Raw genomic sequence first — 23,680 nt, forward strand, 5'->3', positions numbered from 1 at the left:
CTCATTAGTACAAGAAAAATTGTTCATAAATTCAAACATAGCTGCTATGTTGACAGCAAATGAGCAAAGAGATGGATATTTTGCTTTGGATGTACTAATTTAAGTAAAGAATGATTGCACTTTGTTTTCAAATGTGTCAGTCTGTAACTCCGCTTCTTCCAAACAACTGACTCATTTATTGCTCAACAAGCCAATTTTCGTCTATCACAGGGTCAATACTTCAACAATTTCTGGTGAAATACGTGAATAAACATATGATTATTGTCTGAAATGAATGAATGAAATTGTCAATACATTATATATTTTCCTTGAGTTGTAACTTGTAACATTTGCCTAAGTAGGCAAGAACAGTACAAGAAAATGCATCTGGGAATATCCCCAGAAATCCTCTGCGAATATTCCCAAATAAATTTCTTCCCATGGGAATTGGAACACTAACCAGGACAGACTAATACACAACGAACTACTGCGAGTACTGTCAACTACTAAACTGCGAGTACTGTCAACTACTAAACACTACGCCATTTCTATCCTCGCATTTTGTCCATGGCCACAGATTATTTTAAATCACCCACTTCACCCATTTTCTGAAAGGTTTGTACAAGTGAATAGGCCTAGTTCTGTGGAATAAAGTCTTGACAACTGAAGGCCAAATCCATGGTGTTCATTAGTAAGCTAACTGTAACTATGGCAACAGCAGAACTCTTAGCCTTTCCAATTTTTGCAACTTTTCCGGTTCAGCTTGTTTCCCTTTCACTGTAATTTAATTCTCTCTTTCGACTTCAATCTTACCTTCAGCTCCTCAGGCTCGTTGCTGCCCTCTATCTCAAGTGTTTTCTTCCTTCCCTAGCTCCAGGCTGAGCAGGGACCGCAAGTCCATCCTCTCTTGGAGAAATTGCAATAACAGTCGCATCTGCTCCTCCAGGGTCTTCACCTGCTGCTTCAGTTTGAAGATGGAATTAGGTTTTGCAATCCTGCACATCAGAAAGCAAGAAGCACGGTGAAACCTTCACATACTATTCAGAAGTCTCCAAGTGACCTTCCGTTAACATGTACTACATTTGAGGACCTAACATTCTAAAAGTGCTAAGTGCCAAAAACAACTCTCTGAGATAATGATGAAAAACACACTACGAAATACTTATTGAGATGCCTACAAAACAGTTTTTGGTACACAAATGACTCACTTACAGTTAAACTAAGGCAATGACAATTTAGTAAGATATTCTCATATGGATGTTACTTTCTTACACTGAATAAAATTAAATTTGAAAAATTGGCACTTAGCACATTTAGAATGTTTGGTCTTCATTTATCTTACAGAAACTGTAAGGAACGAGTTGGATTACAAGTTTCAAGAAGGTTAAGTTACTTCTGTTTATCAAGCACTTTGCTTTGGTCATAAACACTTATATGTAAACATTATCTCTCAAAGTGTGCGACCAGATTAATACAGCTTCATCTTACTGACTAATGTCATGGAGAGTCGCAGACAGGGGTTTATTATAGGCCTAGTGACGCAAAGATACTATTTTTCGAGGCCTGGCAGTGCCAGGGCACTTTTCTGATTTTCATAATATTGTTAAATTATGCACTTATAGAAACTGATGTTTTATTCATATTTAAACAATAAAGCACGGTCTACTTCGCACACCTAATGACCTCTTTATCTAGATTCGAATCCATGTATTTTCGTTTGACATTCCATAAGTATTCCTTGTGGAAAACGTGATGATGATGATGATGATTATTATTATTATTATTATTATTATTATTATTATTATTATTATTATTATTAAGACGAAGATGGCGATGACGAAAACATCTACTGCCACTGGGTCCAGAATATTGTAGATCTGAAGAGAGATTAAATGACTTGCATGTTTAGATAAATCGCATCCAGGTTACCTCAACATTTTATTTCTGATTTTCTTTTGTTTGCAAATTCAGTAGGTACAATACTTGAGAAGCAGAAAGTTAATAACTTTTCAAGTTCGTGACCATGGGACTCTGAAGTTGTTCCTTTAAACATCTTGGAATATCAGCTGTGCTAAAACCAGAGTTGGGAAGTAAAGGCATAAATTCGCATTAATTAATAAAATTCTATACATCTTGATTACACAACTTTTAACACTGTATCACTTCGGAATATGTATGATAAGAACTTTCTTGTGTTAAATATTAACGTACCTTGTTAACATGTTTCGACCTATTTTTGGTCATCTTCAGAACTGTTGTTGTTGGTCTTGGCGCCTCTTGTTTCCTGTGTGGGTGACTCTACACTACGAACGCACCCACACAGGAAACAAGAGGCGCCAAGACCAACAACGACCAGTTCCGAAGATGACCGAAAATAGGTCGAAACATGTTAACAAGGTACGTTAATATTTAACACAAGAAAGTTCTTATCATACATATTCCGAAGTAATAAAATTCCTTTGTGTGGAAAAAAAAATTTGATCATTAAGATAAAATAACTAAATCACACAAAAGCATACATATAAAATAAAACATTTCCTTTCTTATGTAATTATTTACGATGTTATTTTGCTCTTGTTTGTATATTATTTTTGGCCTTAACACTAATAATATTAATAAAGAGTTACTTTTTTCAAAATACACTCGGTAATGGCATTATTTAAATAAAGTAACTATAACTGAAACGAAGTTACTTTTATTGGCAAAAAAGTAACGATATTGTAACGAAAATATCGTCACTATTTTTGTCACTTGTAAAATATTTTGTTGTAAGAATCTCGAACAGTGTAATCATTATTACTGCCACTAAAAGCATATTACGGTCTTTTAAATATAATCTTTCAGTCATATACAGTGGTAAAGCTTAACTTAATTACTATGTGAGAAGAAACTCCTTAGATATTTTTTATAAGTTATACAGTAGACTCTTACTAATCTGGTCATTCCTTGCACAGAGGAGTGCTGGCTTCTGAGAGTGCTTCAAAGTATCATTAAATTTAATGTTATAAGCTGTGCCAACCACTCCACTTGCACTTCTAAATCGAAACTAGAATGTTTTACATGTGGCTGGCATGGTGTGGAGTGCCTCAAAACTCGTGATGTCACAAGTTACTACTGTATTTACACGAATCTAATGCGCACTTTCTTCAGCTGAATTGTCTCCAAAGTTGGGGTGTGCATTAGAATCGATGGCGCACTAGATTCATATACAAACTCGAAAATTCTACTCATCGCCATGCTTAGGTACTGCATGTGCTTCGATTCTGTTTGAGTTACCTCGTTGCTCATCATTTCTTACATTGCATGCTTCCATATTTTTGTAGGCATTGTTGTTAATACCAGTGAAAAATTCAAAGTAGTTCTACTAGGAGATGAAAGAAAAAAGCGAAGGGTGTCGTATGAAGCAAGCTTCAAACAAAACGTTATACTTTATCCCGAAAACCAAGGAAACAGACAGGCTGCAAGAGAATTCGGTGTAGCAGAGAGTAACATTCGCTTATGGTGCTAACACATAATGGCGATATTTGCTTCTAAACCTATGAGGAAGGATTTCACTGGCCCTTGAAAAGGAAGACATTCTGAGGTAGACAAAGAGGTTTTGAAATTCCTACAGGAAAGGTCATGACAAATTGTACTAGTAGAGTATAAAACAGTGCAATTTAGTTAAAAAATCATAACACACAGTAAATCCATTGTTATATAAATTACTTTATATATTGTAGGCCTAATACTTGTAATAAAATGAAATCCATAACTTTAACTCATTATTGTATACGGTAAAATTAAATTTTGCAGCTGCGCATTACATTTGCCAATGAACATTTTTTTTTATTTCAAACATTTAAAAATTGAGGTGCGCATTAGATTTGATGACGCATTAAATTAGAGTAAATTCGTTATTTTAAGATCAATTGCAGTAACAGTTACAACAAATTCAGACTAATATACCCTCATAAATTTATTTCCTCAGAAGTTAAAGGCTTTCCATCAAATTCCTTAGTTGTATGAAGAAGTATAGTGTATACAGCATAACACATGGCACCAGTGCAAATTCCTCAGAAAACTATTACAGTAGAACTGATAGGAAGTACACTAGGAGGCCAGATCACTGAGGACCAGAATAGTGAGAGTCTAATGTATTTACTACAAATATCATGGGCCCTTTCCTTTTACACATGCTTAGTTTACAGGCATCAATTATTTTCTTTCAGGGTCCGCTAGGGACCTTTTGAGCAAGACAAGAGATGCAGCACGTCTGAATTTTTATTTTATTTTATTGGGTTATTTTACGACGCTGTATCAACATCTAGGTTATTTAGCGTCTGAATGATATGAAGGTGATAATGCCGGTGAAATGAGTCCGGGGTCCAGCACCGAAAGTTACCCAGCATTTGCTCCTATTGGGTTGAGGGAAAACCCCGGAAAAAACCTCAACCAGGTAACTTGCCCCGACCGGGATTCGAACCCGGGCCACCTGGTTTCGCAGCCAGACGCGCTGACCGTTACTCCACAGGTGTGGACGCACGTCTGAAGAATTATACATTTGTCTGGATAAAAGATGGGAAAATATTTACAAGAAAAGATGAAGCCAGTCCCATAGTAAAATCTGTAAATACTATTGTGTCAGTATCAACGTTTAATTATACAATACTGGGTGTTCAGTTCAAAGTGTGTCATGGCTCGCTGTATGCCGTCACGTCGCTAATCGATGAGCCTAGAGAATTCAATCTTCCTACACTTCCGCAGAGGTGTATTACTTATCTGCCAGACAAGTTGCCTAGCAAGTATGGCGTTCATTCAGAAGAGTACTTACCGATACGTACGGTAATGCCGGTAGTGGCAGGAATGTGAACTGTTTCGAAACATGTACTGAGGTGAGTTTTTTCTTACTGTCGGGATATGGCAAGAGGGTTAAGACGATTACTTACGTATTTGTTGACATTAACTTCGACAGTCAACATGAACATGGAGCATTTGATTTGTATTGTGGAATGTTGTCGTACGCAACCGATGATAACAAATACCCTGCGTACGACTTGGCCGCGCAAAAAACAGTTCGACAGAGGTTATGGTAGCACACAGACCGTACAGACCGCCATCTGTTGCTACGACGTTCAAGTTATACCGTACACATTCTCAAGTTCAGATTGAACGCCTTGATTAATAGGCAACTTCTCTGACACATAAGCTGAAACTCGCTTCAAATCACTGGCTCATCAACAGTGACGTCATGACACACTTTGAGATGAACACCCAGTATAATTGACTTAACAATGGCTAGTAAGACTATATTAAATGAAATCCATCAGTGCAAATTTAATAATAATAATAATAATAATAATAATAATAATAATAATAATAATAATAACACAACGGTTTTTAATGTTTTACTTCACTGCAATTACATTACCAATATACTATCAAATCTTAAAATATTTCATTTAAACATTTGTAGCATCAACAAAAATTTTTCCGAACTCTGTGTTTTACTTGATAATTTCTCCTTTTACTTTGATATTATAGTTCTAACTGAAACCTGGCTTGATCATCACTCTGGCTATGATATTAATGGTTACAAAAAAAAATTTGCTAAAGTAATAAATATAATACCTACAGTACATGTGATGGTCTAGTTGTATATTTTAAGGAAAACATCATAGTTTGTTTAAGTGATATTGACATATCCCATTGCAACTCCATACATTTTCAAATATCTAAACACTCCCAAATGCCACACAACTGCTGGATTAATACACAGCAGAAATTTTGGACCCAGAATATATAATGCATTAATTAGAGCTTACCTTGAACCCTAGATCAAATATAGATAGATAGGTTGGCCTTATAGGTTTTGAAGTTAACAACTTTTGTCAGGTTTACTATGCTGCCATCTAGTTGTTACATAAGGAGTCACGTCATAATTCCTATTTGAATTGAATTACCAACTGTACTGCCATCTCATGTTCGTTTATGGCGGACAGGTGGCGATCCTGGCGGTTGTTCTCTTCAAAGTGCAAACGATTTTAACATAGCGATGACCTATCTGTTACATATATGATCTAGGCTTGAACTAAGTACACTTAACACACACAGATTTAGGAAACAAATTAGATTAATTATAATTGTTTTGTATTTCTTTTAAGCTAATTACCTTAAAAATTGATACTCTATAATATTCATGTACTTTTATATTTTCTATTTGTATATATTATTACATGCTGTATGTATTTTACCACATCGTCCCTCCTCTGGCAAACTCGCTAGTTTGCCAGAAGGGGGACGATATATTATATATTAATGTTATTGCTCTCAATGAACTCTCTTAATTTTGTGATGTATTTTGTATAACTGATCTGAACTGCACCCAAGCATGAGCTTCTGCTCTTTCAGGCTGCAATGTCTAATGTAGCTCAAGTGTAATGTATTTATTAAATAAATAAATAAATAAATAAATAAATTTGAATTAAATTTGAAATTTGAGATGATACACATTCTAGAGTTGGAGAAGGTGTCATATGGTTAAATAACATAATTAGGCTATTTTTTTTTTTCAAAAGTAACTGTGTGATGAGAGCTGTAACTGTAGTTGTAATTATGTTACTTTTTTGATAAGTAACTTCTTACTTTTAAAAAGTAACTTACCTAACTGGTTAAAACAATAAAACGATCACTGGGTCCGGATGTTGATAACATGCCATCCTTTATCTAATAAGTTGTAGACAATGCTAATATATACATGAATTAGAATCACGAATTTTTGGTTGTAAAACATACAGTTCTGTACAGTCATTTTGTCATTTTCATCGTTTTGTGGGTAAATTTTTGCATTAATAGTCACTTTTACCATTTCTGCTACATTATTTAAATTTTAACTTTTTTTTTTTTGTTTGTTTGTAATGTAATACAATTTGAATTTATGTTGATGTTTTTTTGCCTTCCTCATTTAAAATAAAGCTAGGAATGAATTTACGTTTTAAAGAACAGCAATATAAGAATAGGTAATAAGCTTGAACCGATGAGTCTCAAAGCTTTACAGAGAGCAAGCTACAGAGATCAGTAATGTATTCCTCACTTTACAAATACCGTAAAACGGGGTGACTTGATACACCTGGGGGGACTTTATACGTTTCGTAAGTTCATGTTTTGGAACCGAAATATCAACCTACAAAATGTATAAAGTCCCCCCAGCATGTCTAGTCTCCCCGTTTTATATGCTGGGAGACTTCATACGTTTTGTAGGTTGATGTTTCGTTTCGAAACATCAACCTACAAAACGTATCAAGTCACCCCCAAGTGTATTAAGTCACTCCGTTTTATGGTACAACAGACAACCTTCATAAAGTTTCAGAATTTTCTGGGTTTGAGTCAAATGTGTCACTGAAGGAATGTCTTCTTCTATTTCAAAGATTTTATACAAATAGCAGGTTCCTGCATTCCAACATGACTTTTATTTTCATATTCCCCACCCAATGGGCAAACAGCAAATTTAAGAAAACGGGTACTTCTGGTGGCCTGCAAAACACAGTTTCGAAGCATTTTCGTGGGGAAATGTCCATTTGAGTTCAGTTGAATTGAATCGCACTTTTTAGAAAGGAACTAAGTCAAAATTTGCTACTTTTCAGAAGAGCATAAAAACATTTTTTCATGTACATATTGCAGAATAAAACATATAAGACTTACATTATATAGAGATAACATGGGATTGAATTTAATGATAACAGACTTTTGAAGAAAATTTTCTGCTACAATGGCATACATAAATTTCTAAATTTGAGACTTAGTTCCTTTCTTCACTGGAAATTGTTTTTGAAAGAACAAAATAAATATACTAAGTTAACAACATTTATTCAACACAGATCTACATGTATTTTGATTAAATTGACATGTTAGAAATTTTAAAATAATATTATGAATCAAAAAATTAGTTCAAACTGGACATGTTTCATAAAAAACTTAACACATGAAATAACTAGTGGGTCTCATTCATGGTGCGCCAGGACCTGTGTAGGAGAATATAAAAATATTGCTTCAGCATTTTCATCACTGACGTACTTCATTAGTTTATTAAGGTTTTCTATCTTTTGGGCATTGATGGGAACTTTTCCTTCTGGATATGGCTTTGTTAGTTCCAGTGTCAAACTCGTAAATTTCCCTTCCCAAGGAGAAACCTATTGCTTACATAACTCTTGATGTATGGGCGAACTTCTACAATGCCAGGACTATCTGAGCTATCCTTTCATAAAGAGGGTGTGAAATGAATCTTTCTCTAACAAGGATTCTATGAAGTTTCTTCCGATATGATATTCTTTTTGAAAAATTAGGCCATCACATATCAAAGTTACTGATCAGTTTTTCAGAGTCCACTTTGTACGGTTATTTCTATATATTCTTTTATTGTATACACCCTATCGGCCCCTGTTATTGCTTTTCTGAAAACCCCAAAATCCCTATCACACAGGAGAAAGGAATGGCTTCGCTCAGGAAAATAATTTTTTATAGTTTTGAATCTTCCAAAAGCTGCAAGACCAAGACAAAACCTAACTATTGTATGATTTTTGGTTTTGGCCTGGGCAGCTATCTGAGAACATGTGTATGTTTTCATCAAAATAGATTTTAAAAACGAACAAACATCACTGGCTCCCTTTCGAGCCTGTCCTTTGTAATACACGTACAGCACACATTGGTTCGATTTAAGATCATGAATGCAAAATATATTAACCTATAATTGCCTCATATAGAAGACTTCTTTGAACTGCTAATTGGAAGAGGGGCAGGTTTATAATATTATGCTGACAACGTTCATCATGTCTTTGTATTTTAGGGGTCATCTTAGTGAAATTACTGGCTCATATATTGACGCACACAACTTTCTCTGTTAAGAAAATACTTTAAGGGGGTCCGGAAAGGTCCTATCTTAGCAATGTTAAATATGCATACATATAATTTTCTTTTTCTCAGAGACTGTTAGGATTATAATTTTGAAAAAAAATATGGGTTGTATAATGTACATTTCTGATTGCTTTAACACAGGGATTTTTAAAAATATTAATTGTTTTCAAAATTAAAACAAATTTTCAAAAAGTAGACATTTTTACAACATTTTTCAATGCTTGTAAGACCCTAACTTCTTTGAAATGCAAAAAATTAAAAAAATCCCGTGTTAAAATATGCTCAGGGCCTCAATAATTCTATCCTCTAAGTTTGAACCAATTCAGACAAGTAGATCCTGAGAAAAAGTAAATTTTATATGAAAAATTTACAACTTACGGGAAACCGGCTTCAAAGTTTGTCAATGCATTCCAGCACCATATGATGGGTTGTCAGCATCCTCCTCATCTTCATCTTGCAGTTTTCTTTTTGCTGCTCTTCTTTGTTGTCTTGCCCTTGACTCAATGTCTTTTACAGCTTTTTCTGAAGCCCTCAGTCTCTCCTTGTCCAAAATAATTAGAGATTTTATTGTGAAAAATCCAACATTTGTCAACAACCTTTTCAGAACCTCACACCTAGCAATATTTCCATCATTAAATGTTCCCACAGCATCATATACTCCAAAATGCAATGTATTAATGGAAACAAACACTGTCTTTGGTATCCTTGTCCAGATGACACTCTTGATGGACTCGTTGGGATTTTGGGTCCGGCCGTGAAGACATTTCTTCAGTAGTTGAATATCTGATAGATCCCTGAATACATATTTTATTACTTCTACAATTGCATGAGGTAAGGGTCGTTTGTGTGTAAACTGTTCACCAGTGGCTTTAGCCTTGTTATATTTACACCATGAGTTTCTTCCTTCAGGACATAGTCCATGGTTAGGCTTATCGTCTGAAGAGGAGATGTGAAACAAAACTGCCCATACTGCTTTCCTCATGTTTTCTGCACTGTTCACATTTTGTCTAATTGCCATGCCATAATAATTTTGAATTTGATCAATAACAGCCTCAGTAAGTCTGTTCTTGCCATCTAAACTCTTGCCATCTTGTAGTTTTTTGCCTTTATAAGATGTTTTCAGTCGCCGCAGTCTTGTGCCCATACGTTTTTGCACATGGCCTATACATTCCAGTTTAGTTATGGGTACATTTTCTCCATATGGCTTCAGTTCATTGATTGCTTTGTAAGCCTTCGAGTCACCATCTCCTAAATAATTTATGTATCTCACCTTGTCACAAGGTTCAGACTGTTGAAATATTTTGACGACTCCTGCCACTTCCATGCCTCCACTATTTCCACTGTAGTTTGCTGTACAATTTTCAGAATGTTCTTTTTTATTTGGACATCTACAATATGTAGACATGACAGCAACACCTATAACCTTGCCAGTATCTACACTTGTGGCAGTGACTACACCATTCATAGAAGTATGGCCTCTCTTTTGCCAGCTACCATCGAGGGCAACTGAAAGATCTCCTATGTTGTTATTTTCAACTACAGCCTCTTCAATAGCATTCTTCATGGACTCTATGGCTACATCCTCAGCAATGTTTCCAATAAATTCATTATATTTTCCAAACTTCTGAGGTGGAGGTGGTAGATTCATTATACCACAAAGTGCAGAAGCAGCTGCTGCACCTTTACCTATTGCCCTCAGTGCATACACCAGGCGCTCATTGATATCATAAAATTTAGATTTTGGACTAGGCCTATCTTCATTGTGACGTTCATATGAACTGCAAAATATCTTACTAATTTCACAGTTATCACAATACAGTCTGAAGAGTGTTGCTAATCCAACTGTTCGGTCAGCTTCCAGTTTTAGACCATTTTTACCACATTCTTTACATTGGGTGTAATTTAAAAACACATCACACAATATATTCAAATTAAAAATATGATTTACATCAGTTTCACTACATTCTTCCTCATAGACACTGTATCCTTCTAAACCATTCAACTTCTTCTGACTACTGCTAGGTGGAGGTGCAAATTGATTGTTATTTATGCTGGAACACTCTCCATGTGAGCCTACCACTTGTCCTTGTATAGGTATCCCCACATTTTTTCGCTTTTTGAACACTTTCAGTTTACTATAAACCATGATAAAATAACCACAAATTATAACTTCACTATAAAATACACTGAAAACAAGAGCGCAGAAGTTCAGACAGATTTCTTCTCGAAACAACTTTCTTACACGTAAATCATCATCATCATCATCGTCTTCTTTTCTAACGTCATATTTCCCTTTGTCGGGGATATTTTGGCGTCCTTCTGCTTCCTAATTTACCATATGTGTCGCTTGTTCACACCTAGTGTAACGTTACCATCATTTCTATACTTAAAATTTTATTTTACATTTCTTCATATGTTGGTATAGAAGACGTCCTAATAACATTTCATTGTTAGTTAGTGATTCCGGTATTTTCCATGGCCCATATCCAATGTATTTCCCTATATCATTAAGTAATTCGTCAATAGCATGTTTATACAGTTCACATTGAAAAAAGATGTGATTAATATCCCCTATGGTTTTTTGGCATATACAATGGGGTGATTCTCTCTGTCTAATTAAATGTAAGTATTTGGGTGTGTGTGTTGTTTTCAATTTGAGGTTTGATATGAAAGAGATAAATGCTCTATTAACATTCTTTTTCTTGTACCATGGATGTAATGGTCTCTCTGATAAGTCAGGGCTCTGTTCTGTCTGGCAACGAATATAGTCTTGTAGCGTAGTTGAGAATGCGGTATGTTGATGTTTTGTCGCTTCTTTAGCCATTTTGTCTGCTATCTCATTTCCACTTATGTTGGCGTGCCCTGGAATCCAGATCAACTTAATAAAGTTTGTCTGTGCCAAGGTTTGGCAATGTTGTTTTATGTTTATTTCAAGCCATGAGTATCGGGTGTGAATTGAGGTGTTTGTAATTGTATGTATGGCACTTTTAGAATCAGAACAAATTAAGATTATACTATCCCTGATCTCGATGTTAGCAATTAATGCTTGTCTTATAGCAATCAGTTCTGCCGTGTAGATAGAGCTTTCATTGGGTAGTTTAATTTTATCTGAAGTGTGCGTCATTTGGTTGATCCATGCTGCCCCCACTCCGTCTTTGGATTTTGAACCATCCGTGAATATGATGTGAGTCTGTTGTGGTGAAGTATGGACGTTTGTAAGATATTCCGTGAATAGTTTGGAGGTTTGTATGTCCTGTTTATGAAAAGTAGTAATATCATGTGGAATTGTTTGGATTAGAGTGTTATATGGAATACAGTATACGGGATACCTGGGTAGTATTGGGGCCTTCTGTAATAAGTATAACACTTGAAATATCCTATATATCTGTGGTAATTGAAATTTATGTGTTTGTGGTTCTCTTTCATATAAGGTAATGACTCCTTTTATCTTGTTGTATAGTGTTGATGTGCAGTTCGTACCTACTGAAGTTAGAAATTTATAGGCCATGCGTTTTTGTCTCATATTTAGTGGAATATAGGCTCTCTTAACGTGGTTTCCTTTTGTGGATTACCACTGACGCCAATGATTTTTTTTGCCACTAAGTAATGCAGTTGTTGTATCGTCTGTTTAATTTGCTTGTTAGGTTGAGGTAGTATGGAGAGAGCATATTCGAGCACACTCCGGAATACGTTGTTATAAAAAATCTGTAAGTTTTTGGGGTGATTGCCCCACTTTTTGTGAGCTAGGTATTTGAAAAGAGTTGTGAATAATATTTTCGTAATGATTGTTTATTTTTAGGTTGTGACTCAGCGTTATTCCCAAGATCGTTATTTTGGTTTTGGCGACAATTTCTATATTCGATATAAGGATTCTGTAAGGAATAATAGGCATAGTCCGTTGGTAGGAAAAGATGGTATATTGTGTTTTATTGGCGTTTAATTGTAGTCCCAAGCTTATGAGGTAATTTTGTATGACAGTGATGTCCATCTGAAGCTGCTGAATAATGGTTTGATCCTGTGTTGTAGTTGGAATCCTGGCGGTAATGATTATATTGTCTGCATACATGATAATTCTTGAAAGTGTCAATGGGAGATGGAAGATTTGGGATGTATATAAGGTGAACAGAAGAGGGCTGATTGCTGATCCTTGGGGTATCCCGTTGTTGGTTGTTCTGGTATCTTGGTATGATGGTGGAAATCTTAGTTGCCTATTTGTCATTAATTTTATTATGCAGTCCTGGGGTGCCTTGGGAATGTCAAATTGTCTGAGTGTGTCTGCTAGTATTTGTAAATTAATATTACCATAAGCTTTCGATATGTCCAATGCTATAACAATGAGGAATTCTTTTCGGGTCCATGCTGCATATATTTCCGTGAGTAACATTAGTATTGCATGTACTGTGGAGTGTCCTTTTCGGAATCCAAATTGGTTAGTTGGCCATATTCCCATCCTTTCTATATAGAAAGCAATTCGGTTGGTGATTATGGACTCAAATATTTTCCTTAATGTGTTACTTAATATAATGGGTCTGTAATCAGTACATTTCAAGCCATTGGTGTTAGGTTTCTGAATTGGTATTACATAATATTGTGCCCATGAAGCCGGTATGTTGTCCGAGGTAATTGTATTTGAGTAGCACTTGGCTAATCCCTGTAAAAAGTGGTTTGGTAATGTTTGGAGTATCTGGTAGGTGATCTGATCTGGGCCTGGGCATGTCCCAGTTTTGCGTTTTTGGGCTAATACATTTTTTATTTCTGCCAATGATATTGGTTCAAGAAGATGCTCGGCCATGGCTATATCTTGATGGTAATTATTATCATTATTATTTTTGTTAAGAATATTTTGTGGTACTTCATCCGGTGTTATCATGCGTAGGAACTCTTGTTGCATATTAATGTTAAGTTGTAACATGTTTGTCCGTCCCTGATATTTGTTATTGAACCATCTAATATGTTGCCATATCTTTCCTATAGGTGTTTTATGTGTTATTTGCGAGCAATATGTTTTCCATGAGTTTCTTTTGGCTTGTTTTATTAATTTCACTACTTTTGCCTGACTTTGTTTATATATTATGTAGTTGTTTTGGGTTTTATGTTTAATAAAATTTGTGCATGATGTTTTTCGTTGGTTGATTGCCTTGCTGATGTCATTGTTCCACCATGGGGGTTTGATTTTGGAAGTAAACGGTTTATTGGACTTATTCTGGTTCTTAATGTTGTGATGTTCCACAATATTCATCAGTTTGGTTGTCCACGTACCTATGTTTTGTTCGTTTATTATTGTGTGATATTTATGTTGCTGCAGTTCTTCTTGAAAAGTTTTGAGGTTTAGTTTTATTCTAGGTGAATTTTGAATAGATTTATATAAGGCTGGGCCTCTTTTTTTAATTTTAATGTCAATGATAAGGTGGTCGCTTCCCATAGTTTCATTAGTTGTATTCCAAATTGTAAATGGTATTAATTCTTCCGATATGAATGTTAAATCTGGGGAGCTATCTTCCTGTTGATGGTATCCTACTCTTGTAGGCCAATCTTTATTGATGATGGTTATATTATGTTTATTCAAAATTTCTAAAAATTTATATTTTTTCCCATCCCTAGTGTCTTGGATAGGTTGTTGTAGATTAAAATCACCCATTATAATATAATTTTTCTTTTGTTGTATATTAAAATGGTGTTCCCAAAATATTTTGGATATGTAATTGCCAGGGCTGTTGTATATACCTATGATAATATAGTTTTCTAATTCTATTTGAATGGCTTGAAAAGATTGGTTGTAATTGGATATTATTGAGGTTCCGCTGATGGTAATATGTTTGGATACCATCATTAGTACTCCCCCTCCCTCATATTGATCTCTATCATTTCTGATAATGTAATATTGTGGGGGTGTATATGAGTGTTTCGGATGTAGCCATGTCTCTGCGATACAAATTATATCCGTATTTTTTCTGGATATATATTGATCAAGTTCTTCTCTTTTATTTTTTATGCTCCTCGCATTCCATTGTATTAATGACAAATCCCTGGTTGGCATTCGAGTTGCAATTCAAACAATATCTTCTGTTGTTCTTCTGTTGCAGTCGGGAATAGTTGTTGGAGTAATAGTAAGATTTTAGTCGTATTTATTTGAAGTCGACTATCATGTTTGTTGGTTGATGAGCTACTACTTCCACCGTTCCTCTTTTCTTCCATTGGTTGTAACTTGTTTAATGGTTTCTGTATTTTACTGGCTTTCCCTGAAAAGGAGTGGTTAGTATATTGATCTTCTCTAGAAAAAAGTTCAGTGAATGAATGGTTCTTGGTGCTTTGTTCTGCCGTTCTTTTGGACCGTTTTGGATTGTGGTCTGTTACAGTCTCAAATTTCTGTCTGGGGTTTTGCTTGTATTGTTGATGGTTCTGATCCATTTTCTTAATCCCCATATTTGTGTCCTGGGTATTGTCCAAAGTTTTAATTGTGTTGATTTGATTCCCTTTTAAGATTGGGAAGTGTTGTGTATTTTCTGAGTTCTTTGCAGTCAGTGTAATCGTAGAGCATGTTTCCCTCCCAGTCACTATTTGGATTGCGTCATATCGAGATATGTTATTATAATTTATTTTATCAATAATGTTTCGTTCCATCCTTTTTGTAGGGCACGTGTCCTCTGTAGCTATGTGTGTCAGGGTGCAATTGGGGCATCTTATATTTTCTGATGTACATTCCATGAGTTTATGACTACCGCTACATTTAGGACAGGTTTGTCTATTCCTACAAAATTTAGTGACATGCCCGAATTTATAGCAATTTCGGCATTGGATAATAGACATATTGTACTTCTGTATTGGATATCTGTTGTAAAATAAGAAGAAATGATTCGGTATATACTTGGTTCTGAATGTTATGGCAATGGTAGTAGTAGGTATATATTCGTTATTTTGGTCCTCGCCTAATATCTTTTTCTTGAATCTGTGAACGTGTAGGATGGGGATATTTCCTGTAGCCTTTCCGAAATTCTTGATTTCTTCCTCTGTGATATCCGTGGAAATACCTTTCACTATCCCTTTTACAGTGGTATTATATGTCGGAATGTAACAGTTTAGATTGTTATGCTCTGAAAATTTGGAATTGATAAATTGGTTTCCATAAAAATACGAGTCAAAGGTCAACTCCAATTTGTTGTATCCAATCTTTTTAACTATCTGTATACCCATGATTTTGGATTCAAATAGTAATTTCCCCATTTGTAGTGGGTGTAGCTTTGTGATATTTCCCTCCCTGGCTTGTATGATAACAGTATATGGGGGAGTATCGTGATCATAATACGTAATATTTAGTGGAGTTTTGTTATTCACTGCTGATTCTATCTTATCTTGTTCCTCAATTAACGTAATTTGGTCTCTTGGGGCTATCCTATCTTGTGTGGATATGATTGTTTCTTGCGAGTTGGGCTTTGTTTTATCCTGCAACGTTGATGTTTGGATTTTGGGTTTATTCAGTTTAGGGTTCGTCTGAATCTTGTGTGTCGTAGGTTTACGGGAATTTTTTTCTAGTATTGTATTAGTTTGGGTAGATATCATGTCGTGAACTGTATTTTCTGTTCCTGTCGTAGTTATCTATTTTCTGGCATTGTGTCTCCAATCGGTGAAGTATCCATACTTTCCGTGTTACTATTCGATTGGTTCAACATGGCGTATTGCGAATTGTGTTCGTTCGTAAAACTTTTGAAGAGTAATTTTGTTTGTCTTATTATTGGGTTTTTATTAGTGTTTTCCAATTGAATGTAATTTGTTTCTACTGATTGTAATGGTAATTGAGGCGAAGGGGTTACATTACTATCCTCAGCTTCTACGGTCACTTCTTGACTAATACTGAAGTCTAGATCTTGGATATAAGTCGTGGCCTCTACTACATTATAATTGTTTAACATATGATTATAAATATAAATCTAGCCTAATAACGGAATGAATTCCGTTTAAGTTTATTTAACGGCCCCAGGCCCTGTTATAATTATAATTGTGTCCTGTCACTGATGTGAATTATTATGAACGATCAAAAGTATACTACACTATCACTTCCGCACTCTATAGTTAATGCACTGGTTATTCACTTCACTAGCACTAACACTACACGTCTGTCTCTTACACGTAAATACGATTTCAAACCGAAACTAACAATCAAATGAAGAACAGACAGCGATAAGCGACATCTATACAGGTTATCCAATGCATAAATATCTCTCTTTAAGAAATAAATTACCTCCAAGGCGCGAAATACGAACATACAAAATTTTATTGTGTGAACTGTCAAACCATTATGGCCACGCCCCACCATGTATTTTATAAACAATGATATAAACAATTTATGAGCACAATAATATATGTGTATCATATATCATTGGAAAGGGGAAATTTTGTAGATTATGAATAAATAAAAAAAAATAAAAAAAAATTGAAAATTTGAAGATTTCCACCTTTCCGGACCCCCTTAAGGATAAAATAATAATGATTATGTAAACAACATATTACTTTATTATTATCTATACAAACATACATTGTTGTCTGTATAAACACATGTTTCTTAAGCAAGTTTAACAATATACCAAAACTCATTGTACCAGTACAATAACAGAGTTACAAATGATATGTTGTCATGTTTCGATGTCCAAACTGTGAAGAAACGCACTAACTTCCTAACTTAGTTCTTTTCTTTACCGTAGTATAAACATCACGGTGATGTTAGAGACACATGGAAAGGTCTGACTAAGTTCATTTCTTCGCCAATCAGTGTGTCTTGGAAGTACTAATAATTTGGCTAATAAAAACAAAAATGGCAAATTTTGACTTAGTTACTTTCTAAAAAAAAGTGCGATTCAATTGTGCTCTGAAAATGTCGAAAGTAAAGCCATCTTAACAATGACATTTAAGATCATTTCTTTTTATTTGGCAAAGATATATATCTAATTGGGAAAGCGAAACAACCAGAAAGAGTGAAACCTAACCTAACCTAAATTAAATTAAATTACAGTATAGAATTCTTATAAAGCAATTACGATTTACATTATTTTATGTTGTCATTTGAATGGGTTGTTTTAATAGTAGATAGGGTATCATAGAATTATGTTGATATCTTATTGTCAATAAAAATGAAAGAGTTCATTTTTTATGGTAATTCTGGATAACGACCACTCCACGATTTTCAAACTCTTTTTCACGAACGACGAACTTATACTCGATTTTCAAAAGGTACCGGTAATAAAATTTTTTTAGGGAAAACGTATATTCAACTGTAACCTAACATAACCTATCACAACCTAACCTAAACCTAACAAACCTAAGCAAAAGTCAGCTAAACTAACCTAACCCAACTCCTCTGATTGCCACCAAGCAGTAAACATTGCCTACCAACAAAAATAACATTATGCTACCATCCAAAAACTATGTAAAACTTTACAAATCTAAAACATGTAAAACCACAGTTCCCCACAACAATCTACGCATAAAAATGAAGGGAATTTGGTTAAATCCGAAACAACAAAACAGAGAAGCTCTGCCCACTATTCCCTCCACTAGGAAATAGGGGTTTAGGTTGGGTGACATCTAGCGCAGAAAAGTGGAACTGAAAATGCCATGTAGGGAGCAACAAAAATATCTCTTCTCTTCTCTTCTCCTCTCTCCTCTCTTCTCTCTTCTCTCTTCTCTCTTCTCTCTTCTCTCTTCTCTTCCCTCCCCTCCCCTCCCCCCTCTCTCCTCTCTTCTCTTCTCTTCTCTTCTCTTCTCTTCTCTTCTCTTCTCTTCTCTTCTCTTCTCTTCTCTTCTCTTAAAAATAAAGTTGGGATCAATCTACCTTCAAAAAATAAATAAATTGAAAACATTCTTAATCTTCCAAAAGTACAATAAAGTATAACAGTTAAAATAATTACAACAAATAGAAAAAAATTCCATGTTTCTTAATCTTCAAGAAAATTAAGCGATATCTCACAATAAAAGATTCCCAGAATTTCACCTTCACCTTTGTACATGCCTGTCACTGAAGTTGAAGCAAATGGTGTACCAATGACTTCATGTTTCTTTTCTAGAAATTTCGAAGACTTTTGTGGATTCCTTTGTGTTGGGAGTTTCTCTGTAGGGTGAAATTGTCGCAATAGTATTCCTAATCAGCTTCTTTTTTCCGTCCTTCCTATTCTCTCACATCTTTCAAAATGCACCTGTTAGGCTACTTTCATGTCTGGAGTTACTCTGTGCGGTCAATTTGTAGAAATAGCATTCCTAATCAGCTTCTTTTCTCTATCCTCCCTTTTCTGACATGTTTCAAAATGCACCTGTTCGGCTTCCTTCATGTCTGGAGTTTCTCTGTGCGGTCAATTTGTCACAACACTATTCCTATGCAGCTTCTTTTTTCTATCCTCCCTTTGCTGACATGTTTCAAAATGCACCTGTTAAGCTTCCATCGTGTCTGGAGTTTCTCTGTGCAGTCAATTTGTCGCAATAGCATTCCTATTCAGCTTCTTTTTTCCATCCTCCCTTTTCTGACATGTTTCAAAATGCACCTGTTAGGCTTCCTTCGTGTCTGGAGTTTCTCAATTTGTCGCAATAGCATTCCTATTCAGCTTCTTTTTTCTATCCTCCCTTTTCTGACATGTTTCAAAATGCATCTGTTAGGCTTCCTTCGTGTCTGGAGTTTCTCTGTGCAGTCAATTTGTCGCAATAGCATTCCTATTCAGCTTCTTTTTTACATCCTCCCTTTTCTGGCATGTTTCAAAATGCACTTGTTCAGTTTCCTTCATTTCTGGAGTTTCTCTGTGTGGTCAATTTGTCGAAATAGCAATCATATTCAGCTTCTTTCGTCCATCCTCCCTTTTCTGACATGTTTCAAAATGCACCTGTTAGGCTTCCTTCGTGTCTGGAGTTTCCCTGTGCGGTGAATTTGTCAAAATAGCATTCCTATTCAGCTTCTTTTTTCCATCCTCCCTCTTCTGACAGGCTTCAAAATGCACCTGTTAGGCTTCGTTCATGTCTAGTTCTTCTCTGTGCAGTCAATTTGTCGCAATAGCATTCCTATTCAGCTTCCTTTTTCCATCCTCCCTTTTCTGACATGTTTCAAAATGCACCTGTTCGGCTTCCTTCGTGTCTATAGTTTCTCTGTACAGTCAATTTCTCGTAATAGCATTGTTATTCAGCTTCTATTTTTCATCCTTCCTTTTCTCTGCACTTTACCTGTTAAAGTAAAAATTGAAATTCACATTCATTAAAATAGAACAAAACACGTAGATTATTTCATGAAAACAGATCAAACAGAAAGGCCTACTTAATTTGCATAAGTCTGAAGAATCTGAAGGGAACCATCAGAGGCGGCCAGTCCTTAGGGGCCATGCCGCACCAATATTTCGTCCCACAAAAATTTTCGTTTTGCTTTTAAAATGCATAAATTTTGTTTAGGACAGTGCACTGGATTAATAATTGTTTACGTAAATTTCGTCACATGACGAGATGTGTCAGTAAAACGTCAAAGATTGTACGACACTAAATATTGTGAGTTTGGGGCACACGTCACAGTGCCCCACAACTTGAATCACTTTAGCACTCAACTGCGATGTTGTGCGGCATGCAATGTTGTGTTTGCTATCAACAGAGATTCACGAAGTGTTATGAAGTTACCATTATGAGTATATGCTATGCTTGGGGCCCAATCAGCCTAATGGACAGAAGCAAAAGTCACAGATATTTGTTGTTCTGTGAGTTGCAGTGCCAATGCACAGTGGATTAATTCTAGAAGTGTCAGTGTAAACTTCGAATAGTGCATGGCTGCAAAGTATGTAAACATGGACAAAGTGGATTACCTATTAAAAAATATCATTTTCTTCGTTAAAATAAGAAGATAAACTTGATGTCAAACGACCAGGCACACATCAACCTAATGACTTCAATTTTACACAAGCAAATGGCTAGAAAGGGAGAACTTTCTGCAATTCGTGGTTTACAAAGAAGTTGTGGCTAACTGTAAGTGACGAAAAATAAAGTTTATTTTCTTTCTATTATCTATTGTTTGGGGGCGAGGGGCTGTGGACATCGATAGGTTGCGATGATCTAAAACATTTCAGTGGGTGCATCAGAAAACATGAAGAAAGTGCAATATATTTAGATATAAAAATGCTTGTAAGTTTAAAATATTTGGGACAGTAGATTTTGTAGCACAAATTGATTCCATGGTCAAAATTTCAATCCAGAAGCACAATGAACAGGCCACAAAAAACAGGCATATACTAGAGTAATTGATTGTTTAGTATTTTGCGAAACTCACGGATTATAACTGATAGACCATAACAAAAATCAGGGAAATTTATTAGACTTATCTTTACTTGCCAGTCTTGACAATGAATTGGATGAACACTTAAACAATACTTCTGTTTTTAAATATACTTCACTCTACACAAAATGAATTATTAGAAAATATGTATGAGGTATGCATTGAATATACAGAGTGTTTAAAAAATACGGGGCATAATTTCAGGTATGTATTTCCCACATGTAGACAATCAAAATAGTTCATTACAACATGTGTCCGGAAATGCTTTATTTCCGAGTTATGGCCTTCACAACATTGAAATTCACCGGAACGTTTTTCTTTCCGCAGGTCGTTGCCATCAAAGGAGACATTAAGAGGGCACTCTGACAGTTCATTCCGAGGCGAAGGTTACATTCAGTGTTGTGTAGGCGTTACACTGTGTGACATGTATTCAAATCAAGAGCTGGCAGAGATACACTTCATGTACGGTAAGGCAGACGGCAATGCTGCGCTGGCTCGTCATTTGTACCAGGAGAGGTACCCACAACGACAATGTCCAGATCGGAAGACATTTGTACGTCTCCATTACCGTCTGTGTGAGTGTGGAAAATTTAACTCTCCTGGTTTGGGAAGGGGACGACCAAGATCTACAACTCCAGAAGTACAGGAGGAGATTCTGGAGGCTGTGAACATGACTCCTTCTATCAGCACACGAAGGGTAGCGTTGCAAGTCAATGTTCCTCATACGACTGTCTGGAGACTGTTGAAAGAGTATCAATTGTATCCTTATCATTTGCAACATGTACAGGTCCTGTCACCAGCAGATTACCCTGCACGAGTTAGGTTCTGTCAGTGGTTCTTGCAGCAGTGTGGTGTAAATCCGAACTTTCCTGCCTTAGTATTATTTACAGATGAAGCACAGTTCACACGAGATGGCATAACAAATTTCCACAATCAGCATGTATAGGCGTATGAAAACCCATGTGCAACTGTTCCATCTCATCACCAGGTGCAGTTCTCCCTCAACATGTGGGCCGGTATCATTGGTGATCGATTAGTTGGACCCCATGTACTTGTAAACAGACTTACGGGGCAGGCGTACACAAACTTCCTGGAAAACACCATACCTCATGTTTTAGAAGACACTCCACTGATCAATCGTCAACACATTCACTTCTTGCATAATGGCACTCCTGCACACTTTAGTCGTACGGCTCGCTGGTACTTGGATCGAAGGTTTCCTGATGGATGGATAGGTAGAGGTGGCCCAATTGCTTGGCCTCCACGCTCACCCGACCTGAACCCTCTCGATTTCTACTTGTGGGGCCATTTAAAATCATTGGTTTATTCATCTCTGGTGCCTGATTTGGAATCCCTTTGGAATCGAATTGTGGCATGTTCTGAGGACATACGCAATACTCCTGGAGTTTGGGATCGTGTTCGCAGGTCAATGAGACATCGATGTGAGGTCTGTATTCAAGCAGGAGGTGGACATTTTGAACATCTTCTGTAATGACAACGACCTGCGGAAAGAAAAACGTTCCAGTGAATTTCAATGTTGTGAAGGCCATAACTCGGAAATGAAGCATTTCCGGACACATGTTGTAATGAACTATTTTGATTGTCTACATGTGGGAAATACATACCCGAAATTATGCCCCGTATTTTTCAAACATTCTGTATAAAGCAGAACATTAATTCTATAGATTTTGTTGCTGTGCAGGCTGACGAAACAACAGATATAACCTGCAAAAGCCAATTTGTTATTATTTTGAGGTACATAAAAGGTTGTAAACCTGTGGAAAGATTTCTTTCTTTCAAAGAGGTAAACAATCTCAAGGCTAAAGGTCTGAGCGAGGTTCTAAAACAAAGTCTACAAACTTTCAATTTAGAAAATAATCTCATAGCTCAAGTATATGATGGTGCTGCAGTAATGAGTGGAAACCAGGATAGGGTTCAAACTTTGATGCAGAAAACATTTCCTTGTGCGAAATTTGTTCACTGCTATGCCCACCAACTTTATTTAATTATAAAAAGTGCATGTTCAAAATGCATTAAATCAGTGGGGTTGTTTATTAAAGCGTCCAAATATATGTAACTGCAGGAAACGTCCACTGAATTGGTTGATAATGATATCACGTACTTCTTTGGCATCTGCCGACAGGTTTACTTGCCTAATGAGTTTCAGACTTTTTCTTGGAGGAAACGAACATTCTTCTTCATCATCGACATTTATTTCATATCTGTTAGTGTTCGCTCTTATTTCGATTACAGCTGACTCAAAATGTTGTAATAAATCAAATATGCTCAATCTAATTGCAGTTTGCATCTGTATTATATTGTATAATATATAAACATGTTTCAAGTCATAAAAGAAATTTAGAAAACACAAAAATTCATTATTATTTAACATGGTTTTGGGTCAAAAGCTTCTTACGCCATTATATCATCCATTCATTTTAGTCATTTCCCTCTTCAATTCTTTCGAAGCATTTCAGTAGCTCCGCTTTATTTTCCTTAACGAAGGATACAACTCGGGACTGAAAGTTC

General features: G+C 35.8%; 1 protein-coding gene across 2 annotated transcripts in view; it reads right to left on the reverse strand.

The window, feature by feature from the left end:
* The window catches only part of LOC138707887 (uncharacterized), a 54,932-nt gene that overhangs the window by 26,866 nt on the left and 4,386 nt on the right, over positions 1-23,680 (reverse strand). The window contains exons 1-2 of one of the 2 annotated variants that reach the window (XM_069837920.1): positions 9,247-12,447; positions 793-974 (exon numbers count right to left, since the gene is read on the reverse strand). In XM_069837920.1, the coding sequence (XP_069694021.1) occupies positions 9,269-11,014 (1,746 nt within the window). In that variant the 5' untranslated portion in view covers positions 11,015-12,447 and the 3' untranslated portion in view covers positions 793-974; positions 9,247-9,268. Of the gene's footprint in view, positions 1-792; positions 975-9,246; positions 12,448-23,680 lie in introns of those variants that run through there. The other variant, XR_011334415.1, reaches the window with a different exon arrangement.

The sequence above is a fragment of the Periplaneta americana genome, chromosome 10 (genome assembly GCF_040183065.1).
Source record: "Periplaneta americana isolate PAMFEO1 chromosome 10, P.americana_PAMFEO1_priV1, whole genome shotgun sequence".
Taxonomy (NCBI): Eukaryota; Metazoa; Arthropoda; class Insecta; order Blattodea; family Blattidae; genus Periplaneta; species Periplaneta americana.